Source organism: Mesoplodon densirostris, chromosome 16 (assembly GCF_025265405.1).
Source record: "Mesoplodon densirostris isolate mMesDen1 chromosome 16, mMesDen1 primary haplotype, whole genome shotgun sequence".
Classification (NCBI taxonomy): Eukaryota; Metazoa; Chordata; class Mammalia; order Artiodactyla; family Ziphiidae; genus Mesoplodon; species Mesoplodon densirostris.
The window spans coordinates 84,429,566-84,441,776 of NC_082676.1; the positions used below are offsets into that span (position 1 = coordinate 84,429,566).

General features: G+C 40.8%; 1 protein-coding gene across 5 annotated transcripts in view; it reads left to right on the forward strand.

Annotated features, from left to right (window-relative positions):
- Window positions 1-12,211, forward strand: part of RNF216 (ring finger protein 216) — a 176,414-nt gene that overhangs the window by 47,922 nt on the left and 116,281 nt on the right. For all 5 annotated transcript variants that reach the window (XM_060120646.1, XM_060120647.1, XM_060120648.1 and 2 more), the window contains 2 exons: window positions 4,090-4,192; window positions 5,819-5,983. In XM_060120646.1, coding sequence (XP_059976629.1) covers window positions 4,090-4,192; window positions 5,819-5,983 — 268 coding nt within the window. The remainder of the gene's footprint in view (window positions 1-4,089; window positions 4,193-5,818; window positions 5,984-12,211) is intronic.

Consider the following 12,211-nt stretch of genomic DNA (forward strand, 5'->3'; position numbering starts at 1 on the left):
TTTGCCGTGCGCGGGCTTTCCCTAGTTGTGGTGAGTGGGGGCTGCTCTTCCTTGCAGTGTGCGGGCTTCTCATTGCAGTGGCTTCTCTTGTTGTGGAGCACGGGCTCTCGGTGCGCGGGCTTCAGTAGTTGTGGCACACAGGCTCAGTAGTTGTGGCTCTAGGGCTCTAGAGCGCAGGCTCAATAGTTGTGGCGCACGGGCTTAGTTGCTCTGCGGCATGTGGGATCTTCCCAGACCATGTCTCAAACTCGTGTCCCCTGCATTGGCAGGCGGATTCTTAACCACTGCGCCACCAGGGAAGTCCAAACTGATTTTTTTTTTTTTTTTTTTTTTTTCTTTTTGCGGTATGCGGGCCTCTCACTGTTGTGGCCTCTCCCGTTGCAGAGCACAGGCTCCGGATGCGCAGGCCCAGCGGCCATGGCTCACGGGCCCAGCCGCTCTGCGGCATATGGGATCCTCCCAGACCGGGGCACGAACCCGTATCCCCTGCATCGGCAGGCGGACTCTTAACCACTGCGCCACCAGGGAGGCCCCAAACTGATTTTTTTTTAACGTACCTTTTTAGTTCTTGGAATGAAAACATAATTTTTTTTGGAGGGTAAATACAATTTTGGATATCTTTTTCATGAAATAGTGTTATGTAAAAAAATATTTTCCATTTTTTATGGTGTTATTAGTGATTACCTTTAATAAAAATTATTCTATTGAATTTTCCTCTTTGTTAAATATTTTTCCTGTTCATAGTTTCACTAGTGTTCTGATAAACATTATTCTGCATTATTCCATGTAGTACTTTTCCTTTTTTTTGTTATACACTGTATGCTGAAACCCTAAAAGTTAAGATTTGGGATCAGGGATTATAAACAGATTCATGATCCTTGAAACGTATTTCCAAATAGCTTTCCAGGGAATTCCCTGGCAGTCCAGTGGTTAGGCCTCTGCGCTTTCACTGCGGAGGGCCTGGGTTCAGTCCCTGGTTGGGGAACTAAGATCCCACAAGCCAAGTAGCACAGCAAAAACAAACAAACTAACAAACAGCTTTCCTGTGGAGTTGTGCCAGTTTATGTTGCTTTTAGAGATGTATATGAATTGGTTTAATCATTCCTCAACAATATTGAGTAGTCTTATTTTAACTAGGCATAAAGTAATTAACATTTTAGTTGCATTTCTTTGATAATTAGCTATGTACCATTTTTCATATATTTGTTTACTAATTGTATTTCCCTCCTATGTGAATTGTTTACTCCTTCTCGTCTCATTGAATTCCTTTTTTTGTTAATATTTTCCTGATTATGAAGCATAATGTTTGTTCATTTTAGAAACTATAAATGTATATACCTAGCACATTTAGTTACAGAATACTGATTTGAATAGGAACTACCGAGTAGTATTTTGAATAACTTATAGTAAATATTAAAGTAATCCTTTAGAAATTTAGTATACTATAATGTTTCCCTCTCATTCTATGGATGAATATATTATTTTTTAAATATCTGAAAAATTAGTCTTCAATGTAATATCGCTAAAGTGTGATCAAATTGACAGATTCTGTGACAATTCTGTTCTCCTACCTCCTGAGTCTCATACATGTCCTTTTTTCTGGGGGCTACTGACTCTGTGCCTTTTGCATCACTGAAAAGCAAATATTCATCCTTAAACATAAATTCTTGTGAATTCCAGAGGAAAGGGAATGTTCAATAATTGTATTGAATCTTTTGAAACTTACGGTATGATTTTCCTGACACTGCTTTCCTTTCGTCCCTGGGCTGTTGAGACTAAGTTGTTAATTCTCAAAACTAAGTTGAATGTTGTTAATGCAGGGCCGAAAGGAGGCCCAAAGCAGAGTTGAGCAAGCTGGTATTTTGTGGGGCTGACTCTCAGTCACCTTGTGTGCAGTCTTTAAGTCACCTTTAGATGTAACCAGCTGGTCATTTTAGCAGGAGGGGCCTGTTCACCAGAGAACCTGCTGTGATGGTAACCTACTCTTTGCTGCTTTAACTAAGAGTTTTCACTCACATGTGATGCAACTTAAGTTGGATCGGGGCAGCAACAACTATTAAAGAATAAAAGCTGGAATATTGCCCTGGCTTATTTAGTGGGAGTGACCCTTTAGCTTGTCAGGTCAGAGCAAGCATGAAATAATATCAGTAGGTGGGCAGATTGGAGTTCTGACAAGCATTTCGATACGTGAAGTTTTTAATAGTGTTGAAAATATAAAATGAATTGCTAAGAGAAGAACCTCTAAAATGCGGTGGGGGAGGTGATTCAGAAATTATACCTACTATTCTATAGCATGTACTTTAGAAAGTGCATAAAAATAGAACATTTTAAAGGATGAGATTTTAAAAACTAGAAACAGAAGTTTTACTACTTTCTTCCCACACCCTAGCAGATCATCTTCCATGCATCCCACTTAGGAGACCTCTGGCTTCACTCATGCATGGCTGTTCTATTAAAGAAGATTCTTTATATTTGACCGTTTTATCTTTCCCCACATTCCTGGTTTTGGGGCAGTTTGTTGGCCTGTGGTAGCCACACTTATCAGAATGTTACAAACAGGTAAGATTGGAATGGAGGAGCTCTTCCACATCTGGTTTGTAGTACGTCCAGTTGTGCATGTTAAAGGGGTTGTTTGGAACTCCATGCCTTTCTCCACAAATACTGGGTTCTTAACAGTGACTAATTCTCAGGTTAGCCTTCAGAGATCTGTATAACCTGCGGTGCTCATCAGTTGGTACTGGAACAAAGAGTCACCATCAGAGACAATGCTTTTAATGGGAAATGTGCTCAGCATTCTTGACTAGGGGTGTCTCCCCTTGCTACTACTGTAATATGGGAAAGGGGTTTTTCCCTCTCCGGGCCTCTGGCATGGTGTTCCAGAGACTGGGCGTGGTGATAGGAAGAGGAGAGCTTAACGATAAGAAGCATGCGACTCCTGGAAGTGATGTTGAAGAAAAAGGTGTTGAGGTGTGCTGACCGGTCCTGGAGTAGGAGGAAGAGGGGGCTTTGCAGTTGGGCTTTGTATTCCGGCCAGTGCAGAGGGTCCTGAGGGGGATTGCAAAAGAAGCATGCCTCCCTAGTTTTTAGTCCCCACACACTGGCCCTTGGTGAGGAGAGGAGCTGGAGGTGAACACTTTTTCTCTGTCTTCTTCCTGCTAGACCTGTCTTAATTAGAGGCTGCGCTCCTGACACTGGACAGGAGAGACCTGGGGAGAAGGGAGTTGAGTGAGAATCATGGTGGGGCACCTTTGAGGCAGTGGAGTCATCTTCAGAATCTGCAGGGGCGAGGGAAGGAAGGTAGAGGAGAGGGGAAGCCCCGGTTGCCCTGTGACTGGGAAGCTTTCTTGCTACTGAAGTGGCTCGTGCTGCATACCGCCAGGCTGTACTTGTCTGTGTGGAATCATCCCAGGAGTACAGTTTGTTGCCTTCTTTGGTTGTTATAGGGTGAAGGGCCTTGTTAGTTAACATTTGTAAATCTGGGTGGTGATACATCTCTTATGTCATCTTATTCTCTATATCCTTACTTTTTTTTTTTTTTTTTTTTTGCGGTATGCGGGCCTCTCACTGTTGTGGCCTCCCCCGTTGCGGAGCACAGGCTCCGGACGCGCAGGCTCAGCGGCCATGGCTCACGGGCCCAGCCGCTCCGCGGCATATGGGATCCTCCCAGACCGGGGCACGAACCCGTATCCCCTGCATCGGCAGGCGGACTCCCAACCACTTGCGCCACCAGGGAGGCCCTAGAAAACTATTTTTAATTGTGAATGTAAATACAAACTTTTCCCCATACAGTTCAACCAGTAAGAATTTCAGTGACTTCATTATATTGATACCCAACTAATAGAAAAACTTCAGAGTTTATATTTCAGTATGTATATTACTTTTTAAATTAGCAAGTAAAAATAGAGATTCAGTGTAACTGTCTTTTGTCTATTTATTTGTTTTGTTTTTCTGATATGCAAACTTTTTAATTCCCTGATAGGTCATTTATAATGTGTGTCTAGAAACTTTATTTTCACACATTATGTTTGAATCAGTGGGTAGGTGTGGGATTTGGAAGCACTGTGAAAGTAACATCATTTATTTTTGCAGACTTTGTAATTTTCTTCTGGAAAACCCAGATTATCCAAAGAGAGAAGATAGAGTCCTTATCAATCCCAATAGCAGCCTGCTTGCCAGCCAAGATGAGATGAAGGCAAGTTGTGCTCTTGTTTCGCAGTGTCTACTTGGAGATGCTCTGCTCTTTCCATCAGTTTTAAGGGAATAAACTGCTCTGTCAGGACACATTTTTTTAAGACTATCCAGGAATAGAGGATTTCAGAATATATATTTCAGTGGGATTTCTCCATCTGAGTCACTTTGAATTCTGTATTTGACTTCTTTCATTGTAACTCTATCTTCCCTTTCCCACAAAGAATTAAACAAATCCTCCATATCTTTAATCCTACAAAGGAAGTTCCTAAGATAAACAAGAATTGGACCAGATTATTTATATCATTTTAGGTTTTTTTTTAACATTTTATTATGAAATTTTCAAACATACAGTAAAGTCAGAAGGCTTTTCCATTGATTACCTATATACCCACCAGCAGGACTATTAAAAGTTAACATTTTACTATGTCCATTTTGTCACATGTCCATCCCTGTGTCCATCAGCACATTCCTCTCATGTTTTATTTCATTATAATGCACTTCAAAGTAAATTGCAAAAACATCAATACACTGCCCCTTAAATACTTTAGCATGCAGATTATTGCCTAGAGTTTAATGTCTGTTTACAGTTTTTCTTTTTGTATAAGATTTATATACAGTACATACACCTGTGTAGCCAAATCCTGTATCAAGATATAAACAGTTTGGTTTTTAGAAATCTTAATCATTGTCTTCATTTATGATCCAGACTAGCATTTAGTGTGTCAAGCGGTTGAAGGAAAGTATAGTTCAGAACTGCTTCACTGGGATCTGTTGTACCATCCTTCTACTTACCACAAATTCTTTTTGACTCTTTCTTTTATGTATGGGTATTACTCATTTTATTGCTCTTTACTTTTGTGCTTCTCAGATGTTACAATTTTTTTTTTACAAATTGAAGGTTTGTGGCAATCCTGCCTTGAGCAAATCTGTTGGTGCCATTTTCCAACAGCATTTGTTCACCTCGTGTCTCTATGTCACACTTTGGTAATTCTCACAATATTTCTGACTTTATTATTATATTTGTCATGGTGATCTGTGATCAGTGACCTTTGATGTTACTGTTGCAAAAAGATTGACTTGCTAAAAGCTCAGATGATGGTTAACATCTTTTAGCAATAAATTATTGCAGCATGTACTTTTTTTTTGTACATATGCTGTTGCACACTTACAAGACTACAGTATGGTGTAAACATAACTTTAACTTTTCTTTGCATTGGGAAACCAAAAAATTTGTGTGGCTCGTTTTATTGTGATACTAACTTTATTGCAGTGGTCTGGAACCAAACCCGCAGTTTCCCTGAAGTATGCCTGTATTTTGTAGCTGGAAAAAAATTCATTTTTCTAAACATTTTGTGAAAAGAAAATGGCTAAAAAATTGGGTTCAAATCCCCAGCTATACTTTTTCATAGTTCCAACTAGTAAAACTAGTCTTCAGACTCCAGACAGACTGTTTAACCTGTCTGACTATCATTTCTTCATCTCTGTTCAGGGTTGGTATCCTCCTTTAGAGTAATTATGAGTGCAAGTCAGATTATTCTATTCTGTAGTAAATAATTCTTCAAATGATTTCCCCCTCACAGGAAATGCACCGTCTGGCCTCTAATGTTGTGCCTCTCTCTCATTTCAGTTGCCTAAAATAGACTTTTTTGACTATGCTAAATTGGCTCCTCTTGACCAGCGCTGCTTCATCCAAGCTGCTGACCTCCTGATGGCCGACTTCAAAATGCTCAGCAGTCAGGACATCAAGTGGGCCCTGCATGAGCTCAAAGGACACTATGCAATCACCCGAAAGGTGCTCTGCTTGCTCTCCCTGGTGGGGTTACACCTCTTGACTGCTCCTTCCCATGGTAACAGAATGAAGAGTTCCGCTTGTGGAAACTGGCATGGTTTATGATGGTAAAGAGCTAAGGAGTTTGTCAGGGTGAAGATACATAGACAAAGGTATTTGCTGATCAGGAAGAACTGAATGAAAAGAAATACATATTAGAAGCAGGGAAGTTCTGGTTTGACCATAAAGACATGGAAGGTAATGAATTTTTCCATGGAATGCGGATGACTAGAGTGTAAAAGATGCATTTCAGTGCTACTCCTCCCTCATTTGCTTTCTGACTTGGAGCTGGCCACCACAATCCTCCCCCAGATGGCCCAGTTAACAGTTACATGTAGAGTCTGTAAAGGGCCCAGGAACCCAGCTCTGCCCAGGGAGTGGTGGTTTGCCTCAGAAGAGAGTAGGCAGCTACTGAAAGCTCTCGAGGTTTTGTTTTTTTCTTCTAGGCCCTAAATAAGGTTCCATGTAAGGGCCTCTGTTCCAGGGCTTGGAAGGGTGCTGGTCACTAGTGGGTAGCAGACCTGCTTAATTTAGTGAAGTCCGTTGTACAGTGCCCGTTTCATGGCAGTCAGCCAGGATGGACGAGTGAGCACCAACAGGTCCCTGACTCGTTGCTCTTCTTTCTCCTGTCTTTGAATCCATTTCTCCGGCTGAAGTTCTGGTGATTCTCAGCAGACAGTGTGCTTTTCTTTCCAGAAGACAAGCAAATGTGGAGTTACTTCAACGGTTAAAACACCCACTGGGTCATAACCTGAAAGAAGGTGAACATCGGTAAATTTGCTGAGTGTAGGCCCATTCCACCTTTAGATTGATAACATCTAGGCAGCTGTCAACAAACTCCTAATTATAGGTTCATTTTAGGTAAAATTACTCTGAAGGGAACACAGAGATAGTGCCTTCTGTTTCTGAGTCTCATTCCCCATGCTAAAGAGGGAATGTCTGTACTGTCATTGAAAAATGAATGAGCTTCCCCCCCGCAAAATAATGACCTTGAGAAAGAAGCGGCTCTTTCATCTTTAGGCCCTGCCTGGCGTCTTTACTGATGCTTGGTGCCTCACACCTTTTCCGAGCTCCCAGGGAGCTTAGATGAGAAGTAAGAGGGCGGCAGCAGGAGACAGCCCCTGTGGTCTGGGTGTGGGCTGGTCCTCATTGGTAACGTCCCTCCCGCCATCCTGAGATCAGTAAGAGTAACTGTGCTCACACATGGTTCTCCCCACTGAAGTCCTACTAGTTATATGGGTGGGAGGTTGTAGGGCTTTGTGGCTCAGTTCTTGTTCATACCTTCCTTTTTTCCTCGTTTTTCTGGCCCTTTATATTTTTATGGTGTCTGTTTGTTTTGATGGGTAATTTAAAAATTTGCAGGATTTTGGAAAGAGGTGGGTTGGACTATTTGAATGAATGTAAGGTGTTTAAGGAGAAATAATGTTTGACAGAAGCTAAAATCTGATGTGCTCAATCAGAAAGTCTCCCTGCTTTATGGACGTAGTGCACAAGACTTCTGCTTTGTAGGAAGTTACACTCACGTGGACAGGGATGTAGAAAACACACCCGGAGATGCTTCCTAGTTTCAGCAATAGCATGTCTTCCCTGCGCCACTCCCCAAACATGGTGATAGCTTTGGGAAGGTATGCTGACTGAAGACGAAGTCAATTCTCCGTGGATTTCTCTGTTTTTCACTTTTTACTGTAAACATCAAACACATATAGAAGTAAAGATGGTATTGTAAAAAGCCCCTGCTTACTGTCACTCAGCTTCAGCAATTATCAGCTCCTTCCCAGTCTTGTTGTATTGTATTTCCACCCCTACACGCTTCTCCCTCCCAGACTGTTGTGAAGTAGATTCCAAGCTTCATTTCATTCTTTTCATCCATAGGTATTTCAGTATTTATCTTTAAAAGAAAAATACAAAGACAAAATAATTCTTAAAACACAATCAAAATACCATTATCGCAGCTTAAAAATTAACATCATCAGCTATCCAGTCAGCATTCAGATTTCTCTGAATATGTCAAAAATCTTTGGCTTGTTTGGTCATAGCGTTCCAAGTAAAATGTGTTTATTGCAGTTGATTGATAAGTTCTTAAATCTCTTTTTAAAAATCTGTAAGCTCTCTCTCTTTCTTCCCCCTTTATTTTTCCTTCCTGCCTATTTGTTGGGGAAAACTGGGTTGTTTTATCTTACAGGTTTTCGAAGTCTAGATTTTGCTGACTGCACCCCTGCATTGTAATTAAATGATTCCTCTGTCCCCTGAATTTTGTATAAATTGATGGTTACATCTAGAATCTTGATCAAACTTAGGTTTGATTTTTTTCTCTCTCTCTTGCTTTTTTTTTTTTTTTTTTGCCGTACGCAGGCCTCTGTTGTGGCCTCTCCCGTTGCGGAGCACAGGCTCCGGACACGCAGGCTCAGCGGCCATGGCTCATGAGCCCAGCCGCTCCACGACATGTGGGATCTTCCCAGACCAGGGCACGAACCCATGTCCCCTGCATCAGCAGGCGGACTCTCAACCACTGCGCCACCAGGGAAGCCCCTCTCTTGAATTTTAATTCTACTTCTGCCACTTGTTGGTGTGTGACTTTGAGCAAGTGTCTTAAACTTGCAGAGCTCAGTTTTCTGTTAGTGAATAGTGAATGTCTTAGATGGGTAATGTGAGAATTAGATGAGATAATACATAGCAGGCCTATAACACAGTGCCTTACATATATCAAGTTTCAGTAACAAGTTTCCATCCCTTCACACTTCTGTGTGCTACAGAATAATTTTCAAACCATTTTACTTAACAGTTACTCAGTGCTATCTTCAGAGTTGGTCCCTAGTGTAGTACAAGAGCACAAGAGCCTTTGGTGGTTTGGCCTCCTTAGGTTTGCAGCGCTGAATTCATGCTAGAGAGGCCTGTGACCAGCAGGCCCCACTCTGGTTTGTTCCAAGCCTGTGGTATGGAGGCCCAGAGTGCAGGAAGCCTCAACCCGCATATGTGTGCACTTGTGGATATTTTAGCTCCACTCTTTTTATGGGTGTATCCTGTGGGTAAGCTTCTTGGAGACCCCAGTGCAGCTGCAGTAATGTTTCTTCTGGTTGTAAAGTTCTGTAGGGACAGAAATGCTATCAGCACTAAGTGTTTTCAATGAATAACTTCTAAACTGGAGAGAACTGGTCATCCTTAAAATTCACAACAGGAACTACTTCTTAAAATGAATGTTTATTTTTATCAAACTAATTAATTTCCATAGTTTAAAAATAATCAGGGACTTCCCTGGCTGTCCAGTGATTAAAACTCTCTGCACTTCCACTGTAGTGGGTGCGGGTTCAGTCCCTGGTCAGGGAACTAAGATCCTGCATGCTGTGCAGCACGGCCAAAAAATTTTTTTAAATAAATAAAATACAATAGTGGCAAAATGCTCATTTATAATTTTGTAAATGGCAGGCTGAAGCCCCCTTCTTCATCCTCTTCCTGTCCTCTCTAGAGGCAACTCACAACTCTTTTATGTTTTTTTTTCTGGTATTTACCTCCACATTTATGAACATATAATTAGGCTTGATTCATTTGTTATAGTTTACTCTTTATGGTAGATGGAGGTTCTAGATCTAACACACACTCATCTTTTAGATGCATACAGCTTTTTAAATCTGTTTTTAGCATTGTCATTATTATGACTATGGAAATCTTCACTGCTAGGGCAAGTAATGTACTATGATAATGTTTCCTTTTTTTGAATTTTGTATTTTTCATAGAGTTAAAAATCAGTTGCCTTGGTTTTTTCATTTGCTTTTTTTGTTGTTTTGTTTTTTGACTCTGGGTAAATCTTTCCACACCCAACAACTTGAAAGTTATTCTAGTTTTGCTTATTGTCAAACCTGTCAATTCTCATTTCTTTTTTTTTTTTTTTTTTTTTACCCAGAGCCCTCCCCTCCTTCCTCTTCCAGTCTGTTCTTTGTTTTTCCTTTTTTTTTCAATTAAAGTGTACTTGCTGTACAATATTACATAAGTTACAGGTGTACAGTATAGTGATGCACAATTTTTAAAGGTTATACTCCATTTATAGTTATTATAAAATACTGACTATATTCCCTGTGTTGTACAATATATCCTTTTTAGTTTATTTTATACCTAATAGTTTATACCTCTTAATTCCCCATCCCTATATTTCCCTTCTCCCCTTCCCTCTCCCCACTGGTAACCACTAGTTCTCTGTATATGTGAGTCTGTTTCTTTTTTGTTATATTCACTAGTTTGTTGTATTTTTTAGATTCTACATGTAAGTGATATCATGCAGTATTTGTCTTTCTCTGTCTGACTTATCTCACTTAGCATAATGCCCTCTAAGCCCATCCATGTTGTTGCATATGGCAACATTTCATTCTTTTTTATGGCTGAGTAGTATTCCATTGTATATATATTCCACACCTTCTTGATCCATTCATCTGCTGGTAGACTCCAGTCTGTTTGGATTGTTCTTCACGCCTGCTGCATAGCTGTTATCTTGGGAATTCCCTTTGCCTTTTGACAAAGATTAATTTTCTGTATTCTAGATCCTGACAACTTTCTGTGTCTCCCTTTACACACTCATGCTTGACTGATGGTTCTACTGGATTGAAAAATTATTTCCCCTCCTAATTCTTCTCAATAATTCTGCCCCAGATGTGACTACCTCTTTCTTTCAGGCAGTTTGTTGAATGCCTGCCATAAGTCACACATTGGGAATGTCACAGTAAATATAGAGGTTCCCTTCCTTCATGGAGCTTAATGCTAGTGGACAGGGCCATCTTTTTTAACCCACCCCTTGACTTCTGTTCTCTGAGGTGGTCGTTCTCAGGGTATTGACTACCCAGGCTTCTTAGATTTCTCCCTCTGTGTACTTGAATGTTCATCTCTGTCTCCATGCAGGTAACATATCCCTGTCCCTGGACCTGACCTTTCCATCAGGCTCCACAGAGGAGTCTCTGTCTACTTCTCAGCTTTTGCATCATCACATGACCATTGTCATGTTTTTAGGTCATCCCTTAAAAGAGGTTTGGCTGTTGTCAGAGATGGCCCAAAAATCTTACCAGACTGTATCCTTGATTCTCAAAACGAATACTTTGAGTGGGTATTTGATTTGTGAGTGTGAGCAGGCTGGAGGGAAAAGTGCCAGAAACAACAAAAGGAAAATTTTTGAAATTTTTTTCTTCATTATCTGTTCTGTGTTCTTCCTGCTAGGTTTTTGGGGTACTTACTTTGTGGTAGTTACTGACTAGACCCTGAGGACGCTGACATGCGTAGAATACAAATTAGCTTCTTTCCAAAGAGTTTTCAGTCTGTTTGAGGAGATTAAAGTTTAAAATAAGGCTAAAGCAATGTGTTGAGTATTATAAAATAGAGTGAATAAAGGTGCATGAGGGCACTAGGAAAGAAATGAAGATGTCATTTGAACAAGGTCTTAAAGATGCTTTCACTAGAGGAATAATATGTGAAAGGCTAAAAGGTAAGAAAAAGTAACTGTGATGCCTTTTGGTTGTGTAGGTGTGAATTATAACCAGCTGGTCTCGAAAGGAAGGAATTCTGATTCTCTAATTTTATTTGTCTGCTGGACCTTTAGTCAGTAGGATAAGTAGGGAGTTACCTGGTGGTCTAGTGGCTAGGACTCAGCGCTTTCACTTCTTTGGCCCAGGTTCAGTCCCTGGTCGGGGAACTGAGATCCCGCAAGCTGAGAGGCACGACCAGAAAAAAACAAAAAAAGATAAGTAATGAATGTTAATATAACTATTAAGGTAAGATTTTGGAGGTGCCTTTAATTTTTAGGCAACATTTTGTTTTAAGGTACAGCCTCCTGACAAGTATAAGTTTGTGTTCATATATATGGATTTTTTTTTCCTGCTAACTAGAAACAGTATTTAAATGGGACCAAGGTAATGACCTCAGTTCTTCCAGTCAGGAGCCTCTATGGTTTTTGTTTGTTTAATATTTAGTTATTCGGCTGCACCGGGTTTTGGCTGCGGCATGTGGGATCTTTTAGTTGCGGCATGCGGGATCTAGTTCCCTGACCAGGGATTGAACCCGGGCCCCTTGCGTTGGAAGCGTGGAGTCTTAACCACTGGATTGCCAGGGAAGTCCCAGAAGCCTCTGTGTTTTATGACAGTGTAGTGTGGTTGAAAACCCCATAGACTACCTACCAGTTATGAGCTCTGAGTTCACATTCCAGTAATCAGTTGCTGA